Source organism: Microtus ochrogaster (genome assembly GCF_000317375.1).
Source record: "Microtus ochrogaster isolate Prairie Vole_2 chromosome 6 unlocalized genomic scaffold, MicOch1.0 chr6_random_2, whole genome shotgun sequence".
Taxonomy (NCBI): domain Eukaryota; kingdom Metazoa; phylum Chordata; class Mammalia; order Rodentia; family Cricetidae; genus Microtus; species Microtus ochrogaster.
Genome location: NW_004949095.1, coordinates 13,040,321 through 13,060,996, shown reverse-complemented (window position 1 = coordinate 13,060,996; position 20,676 = coordinate 13,040,321). Strand labels below are relative to the sequence as shown.

Genomic DNA, 20,676 nt, shown 5'->3' with positions numbered 1-20,676 from the left:
GTTCACCTTCCTAGACCAGGATGGAGGGGGGAGGACTTTGGACTTTCCACAGGGCAGGGAACCCTGACTGCTCTTCAGACTGGAGAGGGAGGGGGAGAGGAATGGGGGTGGGGGAGAGGAGTGGGAGGAGGGGGAGGGAAATGGGAGGCTGGGAGGAGGCGGAAATTTTCCTTTTTTTTCAATAAAGAAAATTAAAAAAAATTATCAATGAGATGCAAATTTAACTGGTTTCTTTTTACAAATCTTACAGGCACTTGTTCCTTGTGCAAGGGTCTGATGGAGGAACTAATTATAGCTACCGCACTCTTGTATTTAACTCAGGTACATGATACAGACCATTATGCAATTGTACTTAGCCTTACTTAACAACACTAATGTTTATATAGATGTAAAAAAAATTCTCATTAACTTTGTCTCTTAATGTTCCCCTAAAATGTTGTACAAGGATTACCTCCTTATATAATCCAATTTTAAAAAAATTTATATTATTAGTAAACTTGTTTTCTGGATAATTGCCATTCGTTAAGTTTTACTGTGGCCCCTTGGTTGGAACCTCTTCTGATGTACTCTAACTGCTGCTCTTTCTGCATAACGCCTTTTGCCAGTCCTAAGAAATTAAGAGATATATGTAACCCAAAGGCTTCAGAGCATTTCTGTTGAACTTAGAAGGGAGAGTAATAGGCCATGGGACTTTCAACTCATTCCTCTTCTTGTCACTCTATGGATATTTTTTTTTCAGCATTTAGAAATAAGAGTTGGATTGAAAAAAAATTTAAAAAAAAAGAAGGGGACAAACCTGGGAAGTATTTGTAACATGACAGTTAAAACACTGCAAAATCAATCTTATTCATCAATAATATGAATATGCCACCAGAAAATAGAATGAAAATTTATAATAGAATAAAGATGCTAAACAGATGAACTATGTTTACCTTCACCAATACTCCGGAAATGCACATACATCAAACTTTTGAAGCACCTCATTTTTAGAGAAATACTGCATCATTATTGTTAAGGGTGAAATGGTGGCTGGAAATACAAGCATCTTTTTTAGAAGATAACTGGGTTAATACGTACTCAGAGCCCATTCATTTTGACCTAGGCATCCATCTGTTATGGACTGCAGCTAAAGAAAGCTCAGTGCAGAAGCACACATGGCTGCAAAGACATGGACAAACATTCAAGTCTAACTTTATCATGTGCTCATATATGTTGAAGGTGCTATGCGATAACCTGGAAAAATCTGAGGATATAATTTAATTGTGGTCATTAAGCACATAATATGATCATTAGAGACAGTTTATAATTTAACTACTTGAGTATACTTGATCTATTCAGCAAATAACTCCACGCATGAAAATGTTATTACTTTCATAACATACAAGGGGGCTGGAGAGATGGCTCAGAGGATAGGAGCACAGAGTGCTCTTCCAGAGGACCTGGGTTTCATTCCCGGCACTTACATGATGGTTCGCAACTGTTTTTAACTCCAGTTCCAAGGGACTGGATACCTCCTTTTGGCCTTTGGGGGTTCTGTATACATGCAGTGCACAGACAAATATGTAGGCAAAACTCATACACATCAAAAGTTAATGGATCTCAAAAAATGAAGAGGAAAGGGTAAGAAAGAGTTTTCACTGGGGTGTGGATAATTATTCTGCATTCACTGCTGCTCTGACAGGCATCAAGCATTCTAGTGCTGCCACTAAGCTACACACCCAGGCCTAGTTCTATGCTTGCAAAAATTCTTTTGAATTTTTTATTTATTATGCATATGATGCTCTGTTGGCATGTACAGGCCAGAAGAGGATGATGTGAGCCACCATGTGGTTGGTGGGAACTGAACTCAGAACCTCTGGAAGAGCAGCCAGTGCTTTTAACCTCTGAGCCATCTCTCCAGCTCCCTTGTATGTTATGAAAGTAATAATATATTAAGTTGTAACACATAAAACATTTTCATACGTGGAGTTACTTACTGAATAGATCATGTATACTATTAAGAAGTATTTTAAGGAATAGGAGATCTAAGAGACAACAGTGAAAATACTGACATGTCCTTTAAAAAAGATTTAGTATTTTGCCCTTTTAACTAGGTCTTTGAGGATTTTGTACAATGTGTTTTAATCATAATCACCCACTTCCCCCAACTCCTCTCAGGCCCACACCCCTTCCCTAGCCACATAACTTTGTGTTCTCTTTATTTTCATTCATCAACTCCACTTGTGCTGCTCACTTGTTCTTCAATGCATGACCTTCTAGAGAAATATAGTAGACTATTGGGGCAACATTTTCTTTTTCTTTTTGCTTATTAATCTTTTTTATTTATTTTTTTTGTTTATTTTTTTAGTTGTTGAAAAAAATTTTTTCTGCTTCCTCCCAGTTTCCCATTTCCCTCCCCCTCCTCCCACACATCGCCCCTTCCCCCCACTCCCTTCCCCCTCCCCCCCCACTCCATTCCCCCTCCCTATGGAGAATGAAGAGCAGTCCAGATTCCCTGCCCTTCGGGAAGTCCAAGGTCCTCCCACTTCTATTCAGGTCCAGGAAGGTGAGCATCCAAACAGGTTAGGCTTCCACTTGGGGGTGAGGTGGCATGGGGCTAAGGGGAAATGGGTGAGAAACGTGAGAAGGGGAGGATGGGGGGAGCTTGGGGGAATGGGAAGGTTGGGATAAAAGAAGGGTGGATACGGGAGCAGAGAAAAATATAATCTATTGGGGCAACATTTTCAAAAAAAAAAAAGTGGCTCTCTTCCAGCAGCTATCAATTGCTAGTGGATCCCTGGCTAGGGACAGGACTTCATCTCTACCTTACCTCTCTGTAATGAGATCTGGTCTGGTTTAAATTGTACAGGGCTGTATATACTGTCATAGCTTTGAGTTCATAGGTACACCTGCTTTGCTTGGCCTGCAGGGCACTTCCCCAAAGTCATCCACTGCTTTTGACTACTAGTCTTCTCACCCCCCCCTCCCCATTTCCACAATGATCCCTGAGCCTTGAGGAGTGGGGATTCAATACAGATGTCCAATTTAGGGATGAGCATATTTCTTAAATGCCTTTCTCACTTAAGCCTCTTACCTGTGGTATGCAGTCAGTATATGCAAACATTGATTTAAAGCGGTCATCCATGCTTATATGGTAAAGCACACACATTGCTATTTGTTTGTAGTTTTCATTGCCTAATCACAAAAAAAAATCATGGTTATAATGAAAGATGCCATATATGTATATATACCATACTCAAGTTAGTAAAGTTATATATAAAAAACTTTTAAACTGCTAAATCAAATATTTATATAACCTCGATCAGGAAAAATTTGGAAATCCTTATTTCAAATCTGAATATTTAATCACACTTATATTAACTGGGCAGTATAAAGATAGATGTCCATTTTACATGATATAATTTTGGGAAAAATAATTCAATTTCTAGATATTTACTGTCCCCAGTAGCCTAGTATAAAACAGATTGGGTCATTAGTCTCCTCTCTCTTACAAATGAATAAAAATACAAGATTAATTCGGTTGATTTACAGTCACTAGGTAAAAGATACTGTAAACAAGTATATTTGAGTTCTAAGTATTAAAGCCTGGATCATCAGTGAATTGCTGAAACAAGTAGAATAACATCAGTTTAATCACGAACTGTTAAGATCACAAATTCATTACAGTCTGGGGAATGTCGCTGGAGTTCTGAGGTAATAATATTCTGGGCTAGGGATTTCACTCAGTGTAGAAAGCTTGCCCAGCATGCATAAGTGACTTAGTCTGATTCCGAGATTAGCATGTATAACAAGGTAATGATAGCAATAGTGACTAACAGTAATCACGCATTAAGCTTTTAGCATGCAAAAGAGCCATGACAGATGGCCCAGCACTGAACCTTCCTTCAAAATAGTCTTTAGTTGACTTTATCATCCGTCACATGAGGAACCTCAAGCTTAGAGAAAGTAGATACTGATCATATAGCATTGGAAAAGTTGGGCAGAGATTTAAAACAGGCCTGTCTGCCTTCAAAATCTCTTCCCAGTTATAATAGTTTCAAACATTTTTATATCATAGGGAGGAAAATTTTTACCACATAAGGTATTATCAGGTGCCAAGAACTTTAAACACTATTAGATGATCAAATAAAGTTATTTCTCAAGTAGCATTCTTTTAAATTGAGAAAACATATCTTGTAAAATTGGTTGTTTTTTAGCAACTGTGACAAGAGTCATATTATTTCCAACTCTTCCAGGAAGCCATGGCAGGAAGATCACAAATTCAATTCCTGGCCTATATAGTGAATTCAAGGCCAGCCTGAAAATTTAGTAAGACCTTGTTCAATTTAAATAAACAAACATTTAAAAAAAGTAGGCCCGAAAGTGTAGTCCCTTGGTAGAATGCCTGATTAGCATGTGTACAAGCCCCAGTCCAATCTCTAGTTATGTCCAAACAATTTATACCAGCAAGAAAAATAACTCCAAAACCAGATTAATATATATTATGTGCTTTAAATATGAAAGGACAAGTAAATATTTTTACCTTGAATAAGACTATGAATTAATAATTCAACTGCTTAGAACAGAATGTATGTGGGAAAGAAAAGTATTTTATATCTGAAATATTTATTTTTTCCTTATAACATTATAAGTAGTTGAAATCTGACTGAAGGAGAGAGTGCAATTTGTGTTGCTGTTTTCAGACAGGGTTGTTTTTTTTTTTTTTGTAGCCAAGGATGTCCAGGCTGTCATGTCATGTCATGCCACAGAGATCCACCTGCCCCTCTCTCCCAATGCTGGGATTAAAGGCACACGCCACCACACCCAGCTAATTTGGATTGTTTTAAGGTAAATTTCAGATCTCTTATTGGAAAGTGAGAAGAGTTGAAGACCTTGAAAGACGAGTGGTATGAATAAAGAACATCATCTTTTTTTTTTCCTTCAAATCCTTTTTTTTCTTTTTTTTTTATTGAGAAAAAGAAAAAAAAAAAGTTTCTGCCTCCTCCCAGCCTCCCATTTCCCTCCCCCTCCTCGAGGAAAGAACATCATCTTAAAGGTACAGTTAGGAAACAGTAATGGAAGAGGAAGTAGTATTTAAAATCTTAAGATGGGGGTCAGTAATCCAATGGCTATACAAAACATAGTATTTATAACTATTATTTATTTGAGAGCATGAATTATATTTGGAGAGAAGTATGGTGTAAAATTTATGACATTATTTCAAATAATATAAAAGCAGGTATTTCTGATGCCAGCAATTTGAGACCATAGCAATCTATAATTCATAGATTTTAAGAATCGTATTTTATATTTTGGCATTTAATGATGCTTACCTACCACAGAAAATGTTTACATGGGTTTTATGGTATATATGTGCAAAGTAAACCCATTTTAAATCCTGTTTCCTCCGAAGGAAGGTATCTTAGCCCAAGGGACTGAGCAATTACAGCATCTTTTAAACTAGACACCAGGGGAACTCTCATACTCTGTAGGCAACCATCATTTGGTTTTCCAGTTCTATAAGAAACATGGGCCAGATGGTATAATTTTCTCATCAGGATTCTTGAGATGTAAACTCCACCTAACCCGGTACAGCCCTTCTATACACATGGCAGGTCTTCCAAACAGACACTCCTTTAAGAGTTATTTATAGCAATTTTCCCTAATGGCATCACAAGCAAAAACAGGCTTCTAGCTATTGGTATGTTGGTGTGATACTCAGGGCTCTGTGAATTTTGAGCACAGCAGAGGACAGATGGAATATTTTGAGAAGTATATCTTAATAACTGGATGTGAATTAGTCAAATCTGTTCAAGTAATAAGAGTGGGCTTGAAAAAAATAGCCCAGGCATTATGATTCCTATGGTATTTATGGCTATAAACATGAATCATGATGAGCTCACTGGCTATTAAATGCAGAGGGTATAAGCACTTTGATTGGATTTCCTCAGAAATTCACTGTTAACTAGCTGGGTCATTATTTGAATGCGTTACTGAGTTATCTTAGTATTTGAGCAGCCAGTCTCCCCCAAACTGTTCACTCCTAGCTGAACAGTGTTAATACCTCAACAAACAGGTCATTAACTCCAGTAACTGGTTTTGTGGGAATTGCTGCACTTACAAAGTATAGTCAAGAGGTTATAAGAAGTATTGCCCCCCCCCCCACCTTCTTTTTAAAGAAATTTACAGCTGTAGCTCAGCTGGAGCAGCTGAAGTCAGAAGAAAATAAGTTTTCTGGGCCACACTCACAATTGATTTTCTGCCAACTAAAGAGAAAAACACATGCTGATCAGTTTTGCGTTTTAAAATGTCTTCATTTGTTTACTGCTGAAGTGATCAGTAGAAACACTACTCAGTCACTAATCTTGTAAGACACTGGAGATTTTCCACTCACAGATCACTCAGGCAGAAATGTGAGCTTTGAACATTAGAATACAAACCCAAATGTCTGCTCTTGTGACAGACCCAGTTCTACACCGCAGAAGAGAGTGAGAATACACATTATGAGCCATGTTATTAGCCAGACTCTCATTCCCTTCTATACCCATGTCATCTTTGTTCAAAGCAGAACACTCCAAGCAAAGAAAAATAGGAACAGAAGCACATACAGCACAGAATTAGGTGACATTTTATCCTGAAAATGCCCTATGAATATAGCATGCTGAAACTGTCTAAGATTAATACAGCATTAGGGCTCTTAATGCCTATTAACAATATAGTATAAAGTAAATGTCACAGGCTAACAACCTCTCAGAAATTATCTGCAGCAATTATTGAATACATTTATCTTTTGTATCAAAATATACTAAAATACATTTAAGATTATCATGAAAAATTATTTTCTGGTATTACGGATAGAATCTAGGACCTCAGGTATGCTGGATAAGCACTTTACCAATGAGTCACATCTTTATATTTCCATATAATTTACTCTTAATTTATTACAGTAAATATATAAAGATTAAGATTAAGTATATTTGGTTTAAATTGGAATTTGGACAAACTAATTTTTAAGACTGCAACTCTACTGGCTGCTCCTTTATTTTACAATAGACTTATTGACAGCAGATATATAAGGGCTTGAACAGAAACAACACAATAATTTTAAAACGAGTTAAGTGGGAAAAGCAAAAACATCTCTACAGTCTAATGATCAGTATGAAAGCCCAGCAAGACTTTTGTGGTCAAACTGCTGTATTCAGTTACTTATCACAATGAGAAGCAAAACTGAAAAATCTATCATTAAACTAAACACTAATTTAATTATACATTAATGACTGTTTCAAGTACTCTAATATTCAAAACTGATAAATTTTCATTTTTAAAATATGTTCAACTAGTTATTTTCAACAGGTCTTCAATAAGTTCATTGCCTTGTTTATAAATTTTTATTGTGCTCCAAGAATACTATAGCAACTTGTTTGTAATAAACCTTACAATAAGGCCGACTTCAAATACAAATGACATAGACCAAAATAAAGCCCTTAACAAGGACTGATTTCCAGCTCAGAGTCCACACTACCCACTTAATGTGCTTTGGCCAAATTTCACCATGTAGGATGGAGACACCCCAGGCAATATTCACACACAAGTATTAGAACCAGCTGGTGATAGAAGAATCTTAGGAAAAAAGGCTCCTCGATTTAATTGGGAAAACAGGAGGAAGCATAAATTTTACTGCCATTAATAACTTCAAGCATCGTGATATGGTTCTACTCCAGCCTGAAGGGGACATGTGCTTTTTGTTAAAGTGTTTGCCACATCTGACCCTATTGGTTGCTCACTTGATCAGGTAAGAAAATATAGGTTTATTTACAGGATAAATGAGGCCTATTAAAATTGAACAATGCAGTAGTCTATGAGGAGCTAGGTTCTGAAACAGATGTGTGAAATTCCCTAACAGTTTGGTAATAATAATAAGGCAAAACTAAGTTACTCTTTTTTTCCTTTCTAAATTGCCTTTAATTTTCTTAAAGAAAAATATCATAAAAGCAAACTAGTCTCAAATAACTAGGTTGGAAAAACATTAATCTGACCATTTCCAGTTTTTAATAAGCCTAAAAGGCCACTCCCAAGGCACTGGTGCTCTTTCTCAAAATAGACAAGTTTCATTCATTCATTTATGAAGTTGTTGGCAAATTAAAAATTAATTTACCAACACACACAGCACACACACACACACACACACACACACACACACACACACACACACACAACCTGGTGAGAGACCGTCAAAGATGGTTGGAACATAACTTTGCCAGCTTTCTTTAAGGCATATATATGAGAGAATGGACGTAAGAAATAACTTTTAGTGTCTATGTGGTCAATGTTTACACCATAACAGTACCTTCTGGTGATTTCCAACAATAACGGGAATCAGGATTGTGTAAACCAGAATAGTCAAACATCTATCACTTAACTCTTGACCTGGATTAACTCCCTTCATTCTGATGAAATTTTTCTACAAACCAAGAAAATGCTGTGAATCCCAGAACATTAAACACAATCCAGGAAAAATAAACCAGGCAGTGCTATCACCCTCAAACCCAGGTTTGAGTCTGCTCATAGAGCGAGAACCACTGTATCAGTTAAGACTCCTAATAATGTCTGCCCATGAAGACTACATCTGACACCACTCTCACTGAAACTGTGCAGTAGGCTCAACAGAAGCTTTGGAACCTAGAACCCAATAAAGTTAGTTCATGCACAAACCAACCAAATAACTACCTAGTTACACTTTAAACTTTGAAAAACCAAGGTTTGTGCAGATAGAAATTTGATTCAAGACTTAAATTTTGAAGAAAAAGAGAGGGACAAAAACAGTCATTTTTCTGGGTGCCTGTAATGCAACAACTAGAGGTCTGTGGTAGGAGGCCAAGTCTAGGCAGAAAGCAAGACCCGATCTTAACAAAGGAAGAAGGGAAGGGAGGGAGGAAAGAAGACACAAGGAGAAAACATACATATGTATGTAAAATAGATTAAAAGCTTCAAGCAAATAGCATTGAGTGCCACACCTGGACCAGAGACAGTGCAGCCTTGATGATTAAATGAGAAAATGTTTGAGTTAATTTTTTTAAGTTAACTTACCTATAGGCTCATAAATATGTGAAAATGCTTAATAAATGCTAGTCTCAAATTATATAAAATATGAATCAAATTCTTCACTTAAAAAAAACATTCTAATTTTTGCTTATAAATGAGTTAATGGCTATTCCGGGCATTAGTTAAGCACTGTAACTTCTAAATAAGTATTCTTATATTTATTTTTAACTATGTGTCTCTGTGTCTCTGTGGGGTTATAGACACAAAAGTGCAGGTGCCCCAGAGCCGGAGGCATCTGATCCCTGGGAGCTGGTGTTAGGAGCATATGTGAGCACCTGACACGGGACCAGGAATGGAACTTGGGTTCTTTGCAAGAGCAGTATGTGCTCTCAACCCCTGGCCCACTTTTGGGTTCTTTTAAAGAACATTTTGCTACCTAGGAAGGAGGTGCACACCTTTAATACTAGCACTGGAGAGGCAGAGGCAGGTGGAACTCTGTAAGTTTGAGGCTGGCCTGGTCTACAGAGCTAGTTCCAGGACAACCAACACTACACAAAGAAACGCTGTCTCAGAGGGATCTCTGTGAATTCAAGGCCAGCCTGGTCTGCAGGACAAGTTCCAGAACAGGCTCCAAAGCTGCATTACTTAGACACTGGACAAAATTTTATGTACTTATGTGTAGAGAATATTGAAACTTTGATTAATTCATTTGTGAGTTATAGTTTTGGTGATTAATATAGGATTTTTCAAATAAAAGATTATACAATTTGGAAATAAAAATGATTTTTACTTTAAAGAAGCTAGAGAAACCCTGCCTTGAAAGACAAAAAAACAAAAAACAAAAAAAAAACCCAAAAACCAAGCACCCTATCTCAAAAAACCAATGAGAGTTAAAAAGAGAAGATGAGAGCGAGTTACCTGTGGGGGTTGAGCCATGATTTTATTTTCTTTCCAATGTTTTAGAAACCAATATTTGAGTAAAATATAATAAAAAAGAAAAAATTTTAAAAGATATACAATACAAAATAAATGTAAAATATTGTTACTACATTTAGGTCACAATATTTTATTTAGTCAAACTGTTGGATATGTAGTTTCAATTTCTGGACTTACTCATTAGAGACTGGTAATAGATTAAAAGACTATTAAATAGATTAAATTATTCAGTGGACCACACTTGGAATATAACTCCTGTCCTAATGAATAACAACTCATTAATGGAAGTTATGTGAGTGAAATCAAGGTACTATCCTAATGATAACTAAAGAAGGCAGATGATGGAAAATGGTTTTGGTTCTACCATATCTCATTGTGCTATCAGTATCCCATTCTCTTTCTTCATCTTTATCACAATGAACTTGTGTGAGGCTTTCTAGTTACAGAATTAATAGAAAGCAATTCTCATACCAGATACTCTGAACAAGCTTTTGGGATAGGTCCTACTTTGCTTTCCATTTTCTAAATAAGACAAAAGGTTGAGCGAAGATCAACTGATTGACCCAGTATCACTCAGTCAATAGAGGGCAAAGGGAAAGTGAGTGCATGTCTCTTGATGTGTGTTTCTTTCATCCATTTACCCACCTAACTACATACAAAATACCGACAGCCTACGTTCTAGTCCCTGGGGACACAGAAGTGAGGAAAAGTAATACAGCTTTATTTTCATGAAACTTACAGTATTGGAGCCATGATGGGTAGTGGTGGTGGTAATTGTGGTTAGTAGTACAGCAAGAAAACACAAGATAATTATATAAAATATCTAAGAAAGACAGAGAAAAATAAAGCAAGAGCAAAGTGACATCAGGCTTCAAAGTTTAAAAATGTCATTAAAATTAACCAGACACTGAAGCATGACAGAGACAAGACAATAGGCATGCAAAAATAGTAGGAACTGACATTTCAGGTAAAAGGACCAAGACCCAGTAAAGGAAGAATGCTTCTTGTTGTGTTCAAGCAACAGCCAAGGAAGTCGATGAGGCATCAGCAGAAGGGAGAAAGAAAACACTGGGGGTGCAACAGAAGAAGCGAGGAGATAATATCCAACACAACATCTCGGAGGACATTTAACGGGCTCTGACGCTTTGAGATGTGTAAAGTTATTGGAGGTTTCTGTTTAATTTCTTTTTTAGATTTCTATTTCTTGTTTTATGTGTGTGAGTGTTTTGCCTGCTTTTATGTATGTGCACCATGTGTGTCTGGCACTTGTGGAGGTCAGAAAAGTGTGCTGAGTTTCTTGGAACTGGAATTACAAACAGTTGTAAGCCACTATGAGGGTGCAGAGAACTGAACTTCAGTCCCTTGCAAGAGCAACAGATGGTCTTATGAGCCCTGCCTCTCTCCAGTCCTCAGTGGTGGGTTCTGAATAGAGAAGATTTTAACTTGGTCAACAGGATCACTCTGCATGCTGTGTTAACAGACTATAGGACAAGAGAGGAAACACAAGGAGCAGTGAGAATGTTATCACTATGTTAAACCAGGAGAGAGTGTTGTGTCTGGGACCCGGGTCGTAGTGCTTCTACTCTGAAAAGAGAGTAGTCAGTTTGGGTGCAGAGAAGGAGAAAATAAAGGACTCAAGGACAAATGCCCCAGTTTGGTCACATTTAACTAGAAAGATGAAGTAACATTTGCTGAAATGAAAAAAGATTGGAAATACCGAGTTTTATTTACAGGTTGGGTAGAGATCATGAACTTAATTCTGAACTCAGTAAGCCTTTAGTGCTAACAAAACTTATAAATTATGACAATAGGAGTCAAGACATCAGAGAGGAGGCTGGTACCATATATTATTTTACTAATATTCAGGGTCATCCTAACAGGCAGAGTATTCAGATGGAATGGACAAGTTACCATAGGAATAAAACAGCTAGAAATAAAGTCAATTTCAAAGGTATGCCAAAGCACCAATAAAGCTTAACTTTACAGAACAGTGCACTCTCCCAAGGTGTGGTTATCACTATTATTATGAAATGCACACTTCTGACACTGTATCAGGAGGTGGCCGTGCTTTTTCACAAAAAACAATGTCATGATCAGCTAGCCTCTTCAAATAGTCAAATTTAGTCGGGAATCTGGGCTTGTTTCTGTGCTAATGCTAGTCTTTGACATATCAGTCTTTAACTTACAAAACTCCTATGCAAAAGTTACAGAGAATCTCAGCAAACGTTCGCCTGGTACATCAGTAAAACCTTAAGCAGCGTTCCCCAGAGCACTGATGAATGAATGGACTGTGACAGGAATTTCCATGTCACCTCCAAAGCTTGAATATTCTGACAGAAGGAAGCACTCTCGAGACACATCAATGAAAATGTCTTAAGGAGTTTTGACAGATTCTTACGTGAGCCAAAAACAAAAAAATCTTTAAGCACTTTTAGAAAGTTAACACTACTCAAAGCCAGAAAACATCATGCAAGTAAAGCCAAGCTTTCTAAGTCACTCAGTTTGCATATAATCCCACTCACTGAAAGAGCAGCATGAAATCTACCCTCCGAGATGGCCAAGTGAGCAGACTCAGAAGCTCTGCTCAGAGTGTGTAGGGACCACAGAACACGAAGGCTGCTAACTGGCATGGCTGAGCAGGAATAAACAAAGGGTCCTTATGAAACATCAGTAAATCTGATAGCAGCTAAGAAAAGGAAAACAAAGGGATCTTATTTATATACAAGGTTTTCTATAGAGCCAAACAAAATTTTTTAACAATTAATCATATTCATTGTACTGTAGTTAAATCTATTATTAACAAAATGAAGAAGCTTAAATTATGGAGCCCTCAAGTAATAAAAAGAAAATGGACTTAAAATTGATAATATTTTTTACTGAAACAGCATAAAAATCACTTCTGGAAACTTCCACTACAAGCATGGCCCTATGAAAGTGTCAAAACAAGGTTTTTTCATTTTCTTTCTATTTCAAGTTCATGGAAATCACTCTTAGGACACACCAAAACATAACCTAAAATAACTTAGTTTATAAAAAGCCCAACAAGTTAAAATTATTTGAAAATAAAAGAAACCTAGGGAAAGATCAGAAACAGTGATGATTTCTGAAGTCTAGAGGAGAACAAGTCTAATTACTTCCCCTGGTTAAACATGTTTTGGGGCTGAACATTACATCAATCAGTGAGCATAAAATTAATGAGTACAAAATAATTATTATGTAAAAAATAACTGAAGTATATACTGCATACAGAGGAGATAAATACTGCTTTGTAAATGTTAAATTAAATACACCAAATGAAATGTATTTCATACATATACATGCAGGTATAAACAAATGCTTGTATGCATATCATATATTCATTTGGGCACTGGATTACAGCAATGTTAAATACAGCTTACTCTGAGTCTAAAGTACCTTTTCAAACCACAGCTTTTGTAACACTATCTTTTTTGTTTTTGAGACAGGGTTTCTCTATGTAACCCCATCTGTACTGAACTGTAGACTAGGCTGGCATCTAACTCACAGAGATCCACCTGCCTCTGTCTCCTGAGTGTTGGGATTAAAGATGTATGCTACCACTGCCCAGCTAACACTTTCTTACTATACTTTTTACATAAGCTTCATGGCCAAACATCAAACATGTTAAATATATCACTAAAGATTCCCCTCGGAAGGTTAGTTTATTGAATTAGGAACTGAAAATTCAATTTTCTACACATAAACCAATATGCTAACAAACATAATATCAGAAAATCAAGTATATGTGAAACGCAATCTTTATGAACAAAGCAGAGAGGGACAATAAGGGAAGCAGGTTTGTTCATTTCAAAATGTTACAAGTCCATGCAGAAAGCATCAGAGCATTATTACCAGAATGGAAACCCCTGAGGAATTAATTTGGAATTCATTTAAAAATATACAATTCAAATAAGTTCAGTGGTCAGTTTTCAAAGTCTCGGGAGATTAGAAATAACACATCATTATATGAGAGGGAAATTGCTGCTATCCACATGCTCCTTGTACGAAAGAAATGAGACATGATGGACAAGCAGAGGGCTAAGAAAACTATATTAAATGAAAATACACAACATCTTGAAGTCATTCAGAAAGTGAAAACTCTTGAGTATACTAATAATATTTATAGCCTTGTACTAGAAATTATCTTCAGAACTGTACACTTGAATAAAAGATAATGATAGCTATGCATATACAGCATAGCCAGCACCATGAAACTGCTTTTGCTAAAACATACTAACTTCTAACTCAGCCCACAGGGTAACTAAAAGCTGGGTAAGAAGCCTAAAGACAATGTTTCCTGGGATTATAGGAACAAGAGGATCAGTCAGTGAGCACCTTTATGATAGCTAGCATAAGAATCCCAAAGCACCCTCGAATAACTGGCAGCCACCAGACTACCATGCAAACGAGAACAATTATTTATGATAGTGTGAAATCCCATCTCAAACCTGGAGAGCAAAAGAAATCACCCTGTGGAAACCACTGTACTCCCATGAGGACTTTCCGAGTCACCTCACAGGACAGAAATGAGACAATGACCAACAAGACAACAGCTTGCCCAAGACCGCTTATTAATGTCTATGTTTTCCCCTCCCCTGACGTGGGTCACTGAACTCCTTCATCTCACTCTTCCCAGTGCACTGCACTGACTGTAGCCTCTCACTGGTCTCCCCAATCTCCCACAGATCAGCCAGGCAAGTCTTGAGAGCCAGGGCGCTTGCCCTAAAACTCTGCTAACAGCTCCTGATCATGGTCTTTCAGTTCACACTTTCAATTACAACATTACTGCTTTAATAGTACGTGAAAGAAAATGTTTCAGAAAATATAGTCATAATTGACTTTAAGAGACTTGTTACAAACTGAAAGACTATATCCCTCACACACCAGACACTGAAATCTGACCTTCAGGGTACAGATGTTTCAGGGTGGGACTCTTGGGAGGCAAATCCATCATTAGGTGGAGTGCTCTCTGGAATGGACCATAACGTGTGTAGAGCACATCGTGGGTAGAGAGTCCAGTGGCAGTCTTCCCATGCACACCACTCACACACATGTGAGAACTGACCTCCCTAAGTGAAGGGCACCAGTTTTAGATTAATAATCATGCAGATACACTGAAGAAAGAAAAAAGGAAAGTTCCTTGTGTCTCAGTTTCCCCAAATACAAGCAATGCTGTATCCAAGGAAACATCTTCCACTTTCGGAGGAAAGGGAATTCACTCTAGGCCTTAAAGCAAGACCCTCCCCCATGTGAGCACCATGTGAAACAGCACTGAACAGAGGTCCATGGCTAGTGCCCCTGGCCAGTGAACTTAAACAGACCCTCTGGACTATGTCTGCTTGTCAGTCAGCGGACTGCTTTCATTGCCCTTGGTTTTACAGAGGATAAATGAAGAGCAGGTCAGTTCTAAGTGAGTGAAATCCAGCATCAGTGGACCCAACAGTCCTTGACTCCAGGCTAATGTCTACAGACAGAGCCTCCAGGCCTGCTTATTGGCATACTGAGACCCAAGACTCCAATGAGACAGAACTGCATTCTGGCCATCATCCCCTGCAGCTGGTTACAGAAGTCTCATGTTGGGTCTTGGTTGCGCAATGCTCCCAAGAGGCTCTGGGTCCTGGTGTAATCCAGCGTTATGGTGTAGGTGATGAGAAGACTGCCAGCTTCACACCATCTCTAAACCCAGGCATCATAACAGAAAGAATCAAGGTCTACTTGGGAGGAGGAGGAGAAGCAAGGAGATACCACTCTTTCTGCATTTAGGATTGGTCCTTCCATGTTAACTAAGAAAAATCCCGCTGAGTCTGAATGCAGGCAATGAATAAAGATGAACATTTGTGTCTGCCTTAGCCTCAATAAAGGTTTGAAGTGGAAATTATCCTTTTAGGGCACTCATGCACTCCATCTTAAACAATACATTAAGTTCACACTTGGCTTTGAGTTTGTTTTCTACAGCAGAAACAATGAAGGCACACCAAGTACTAACACATTGTAAACTTGTACTTAGGGTACCACCTAGTGGTGACATAGCAACAGTGAACACAAGTGCAGAGAAAATAGGCATCCTGATTTAGAAGTCTGAACAGATGACAGAATGGATTTTATCTAAACGTTAAAAGAATAGGCTATTCGAACAAACACGAGTAAATTTCAGAGACCTATTTTCTCTCCACATGAGCATAGCATGATAAGGTGCCAGAAACTGAGCAATTGATGTTTATGAACTCAGAAAACTTAAAACTGCTATTCTCTGACAACTCAAATTCAAGTAAACACACAGAAAGAAATCAATAAGAACTTATCAGGCAAATGAGAAGAGGGAATAAAGTGACAAAATCCAAGCAAATCCTTGAGCTAAATGATATGAAAAATGTGACAGAAGGCATCAACCGTGGAACAGATCAAAGTTCAGAGACAGGCTATGGGGAAATACAGTCACAGGGGCGAACAAAGGGCTAAGATGAACTGTTAGGTCACCAGACTGAATCAGACTTGAGAAGCCACAGCAGTAGCAAGTTTATTCAAAGACAATAACAGAAAACCTCTAAACTCAGAAACAAATTCAAATAGCTAAATACAGAAAGCTCAAAGGTTACAAGACAAATTCACAGTTGGGGTTTAAGAGAGAGGAAATATTAAAAGGAGGTAAAATAAAATATCAAAAATTCAAAATGCAGAAAGAGTCAGAATGCAAGCATACTGTTTTATTTGAAAATAAGACAGGAATTACAAGGGAAACAAAAACAAAACAAAACAAAAAAACCCAAACAAGTTATATAATGGTTATAGGAAATCCGGACACGAAGAATGACATTAAATTGAAACCAATTAAATCCTCCAAGTAAAACACAGAGCGACAAGGAGAGCTGGAGGGCTGGCCAACCCTGCAATTACCTGGGTTCAGAAACAGGTTTGAGTTCAATATCTACCTCATCAATGATCTGCAGGAGCATGTGAAGCGGCCAGTCCAGCAGACCCAAAACTGCAAAATCTCCATGACATAGGGCAACAACAGGATATTCAATAGGAGTCCCAGTGAGGGCCCAGCACTGATAGTGTAGCAGAAACCAGAGGCCTCGAATCAGACCAATGATCTTTGCAAAGAACACTTGCAAATAAAGATATATGGACAAAAGGGTTTACTACGTGACTTATTGTGTCACACTACAGATTCTAGGACGAGATTGATTTTTTTCCTCATTTTTCTTCTTTCCTATTTTTCTCTCTTAATTTTATTTTTGGGAGACTGCAAAGGCAGAAGGCAGATAGGAAGGGACAGGAAAATGAATGGAATTGAGATACATGATGTGAAAGACACAAAGAATAAATAAAAAGAAATTTATACAAATAAACAACAAATGCCTGGGTAATAATCTAATGAACACAGATGAAAAAATACTTCCTACCAAAATATTAATTCACTAGCATATAAAAAATGCTCACTACCGTTAAGTGATATTCATGTCAGAAATACAAGGATGGTTTAATGCACCCAAATCAATAAACATGATATAACACATAAATAGAATGAAAACTCTATCTAATTAGATGAAAAACAAAGCAAAGCAAAGCATTTAACAGAATAAAATACCCCTTAATGAAAGAAAACTCTGAGCAAATTATATGTCAGAGCATTGTACCTAAATATAATGAAAGCGACACACAACAAACCCATAGATAATATACTAAACAGACAACAGCTAGATTTCCTTCTAAATTGCGATCACTTGCAAATTATATGATCTCATTTGTAGAAAACTTCCCAAATTCTACCTTATTTAAGTTAATTTTAAAAACTCAACAAAATTTCCATATGCAAAATGAACATATACAAGTTAGTGGGACTCCTCCGTAACAAATAGTGAGTTACAGAATAGACATGGTGGATGCAATCTCATTTTAAAAAGGTAAAAAAAAAGTGCCTGCTAATGAAGTTCAACCAAAATCAAAGAGCTCCAAAATGTCTACAAAATACTGATGAGTGACACTGAACATTGAAGGACACACACACATTCACACACACTCATGAAATGCATTATGTGTTCATGAAATGGAAAAACAAATACTACTAAAAACCCATGTTGTCCAAAGCAATTTATAGATTCTGTACAATAGTTATCAAATACTAATGACATTCTCCATAAAACCAATAAAAACAATACTAAAGTTCATATAAAACCACAAAATCCTGACCAATCAAAGCAATTTTAGGAAAATAAAAGGTAAGAGACATTACTTGCTTTCAAAATCTATTAGAAGATACAATAATTTGATAATATAGGTGTTGGAACAAAAATAAGACAGAAAAGTGAAACAGAAGAGAGAACCTAGGAGCAAACCCAAATCTACATGAAATTGATTTCCAACAAAAGGTGCTGAGCACAGGTATCAGATAAGGACCAAGAGATAGCCTAGAAGAACATACATACAGAAGAAACTAGACATTTTAAATCATTATACATAAAAATCAACTTAAAATGTATTAAAGACTTAAATATAAGATGTCTAACTATGATAATATTGGACAAAACTACATGAGAAATGTTTTGAGACATTACTTTTGGAAAAGATCCCAAAAGCTTAGAGACAATCTATGGAATGAAAAAAATTTTTTTTCCAATTCATAGGGTGTTAAAATCCAGAAAATAGAAGAAACTCTAAAATTTCAGTGTTAAAAGTGTGCAACAAATCTAAACAGATATTTCTTTAAAATGGCAGGGCAGTGAGATCAGAAGAGCTGGTCATTCATTGACAGTCAGGGAGCAGAGAGTGAGTGGGAAGTGGGACTGAACTATAAATCTTCAAGACCTGTCCCAGTGACCACTTCCTCCAGCAAGCCTCACATCTTAAAGGATCTACAAGGATTTCCCAACCAGCACCAGGGCACCAAGTGTTCAGGCACATGCGTCTATGAGGGGTATTTCACAAAGGAGTAGTAAAGTCCAATGGTTTAAGTGTCCTATTCCAGTTCATTCTACAACTAGGAAATCCTGAGATAGGGTATATTTTATTAATCTGCTTATTTTTTAACTATTCAATATGTAGTTGAAGAACTTATAAGGGATGATTTTTCTCAGAAGTCTTTTCTACACAAAGTTCAACTTTTCATTAATGCTGGAAATTTCAATAACTATCATCATCAATGTAAAGCATACCTAGGAGTGCAGTGAGCTTTGGGAGAAGCCCGACTTGTACCATCTTGTTCCTCAGGCCTGTGTCAAATGACAGGTTTAATAAAAGCCGGAGGGTGATATTCAGGAGATCTTCATGCTCACAGGGTATCATTTTCACCAGTTTTTCAACAATATCCATCTCCACCTATAGTAAAAAAATAAAACACATTTACATTAGATTGCAAAATAAGACATAAAAGGTTACAAGCCTGTTTTTATATGAATTAATAACTATTTCCTAAGTATGTATTAGCTTATATTCTCATTTCAACCTATAAATCAAATTTTTAAGAAGGAAACATGCACTCCTATATCACCCATTCCTTTCCCTCATTTATCTGTCTTCAACCTGATAACAAATTGCATTTGATCCTTGAAAACTGCAAATTGAGCACGACCCACTAACATTCCAGAATTCTACAAGAAAAAACAAGGTTTCATTTGGTTTTCAAGAATTCCTATGTCTGTTTACGAGCTACCCAAGCAGCAAGGAGATCCAATCTAGGCACCAGGAGAGCCATCATTGGGGTGAGTGAGTTTCTGACCCATGGCAGCAGCCTGGGACAGGGAACTCAGACATTCCTCATCCCTCTTACACTTCCTGGTCTTCCTGCAGGGGCTATACTGCCAGATACCTCCTCTCTCTTCCAATCCCACCCAGCTTGCATCCAGAACCCTCCCCCCTTCTGCCTCCTTCCCCTCTTTGGACACATAACATCTCCCAGCTCAGCCTGTTCCGGCACTGAGACCGAATCCGAATAGGGAGGGCAACCGGGAGGGCGGTAGTTCCTTTGTCTCCATAGCCTGCCTGCAGCAAGCAAGGTAGGACCTTTGTTTATGAGCTACCCAAGCAGCACAGAGATCTGATCTAGGCACCAGGAGAGCCATCACTGGGGAGTGACATCACTGGGAAGGTACATCAATGGGCAAGGAGACCTGATCCTGTAAAAGAAGATCCATAGGGGACATTTTGGAGGAAGAGATGGGCAGGCGCCAATGCAAGAATTCACCCAACAATCTGAAAAACAACATGAAACCACCAGAACCCAGCGACGGCATAACAGGAGGACATGAACACCGTAATCAAGAAGAAGTAGAAAAAATTGACTTTATGAAAGTGATAGAGGCCCTTAAAGAGCATGTAAAAAATGCCCTTATAGAAATGGATGAAAAGTATAACAGAAAGTTTGAAGAATTGAGTAAATCAGTGAATGATACCCTAGGAAACCAAGGAAAAACAATCAAGCAGATAATGGAAACAGTTCAAGAATTAAAAACTGAAATGGAGGGAAGGAAGAAAACACAAACAGAAGGCCGACAGGACATGGAAAATCTAGGTAAACGAATAGAGACTACAGAAACAAGCATAACCAGCAGAATACAAGAGATAGAAGAAAGAGTCTCAGATTCTGAGGACACCATAGAGAAAATAAATGCACTGATCAAAGAAAACTGCAAGTCTAACAAATTCTCATCACAAAACATTCAGGAAATATGGGACACAATAAAAAGACCAAACCTAAGAATA

The 20,676-nt window shown here is 37.5% G+C and overlaps 1 protein-coding gene across 2 annotated transcripts in view; it reads right to left on the bottom strand.

Annotated features, from left to right (window-relative positions):
* Positions 1–20,676, bottom strand: part of Kifap3 (kinesin associated protein 3) — a 147,674-nt gene that overhangs the window by 75,769 nt on the left and 51,229 nt on the right. For both annotated transcript variants that reach the window (XM_005363986.3, XM_005363985.3), the window contains exons 10-11: positions 19,131–19,293; positions 3,074–3,174 (exon numbers count right to left, since the gene is read on the bottom strand). In XM_005363986.3, the coding sequence (XP_005364043.1) occupies positions 3,074–3,174; positions 19,131–19,293 (264 nt within the window). The remainder of the gene's footprint in view (positions 1–3,073; positions 3,175–19,130; positions 19,294–20,676) is intronic.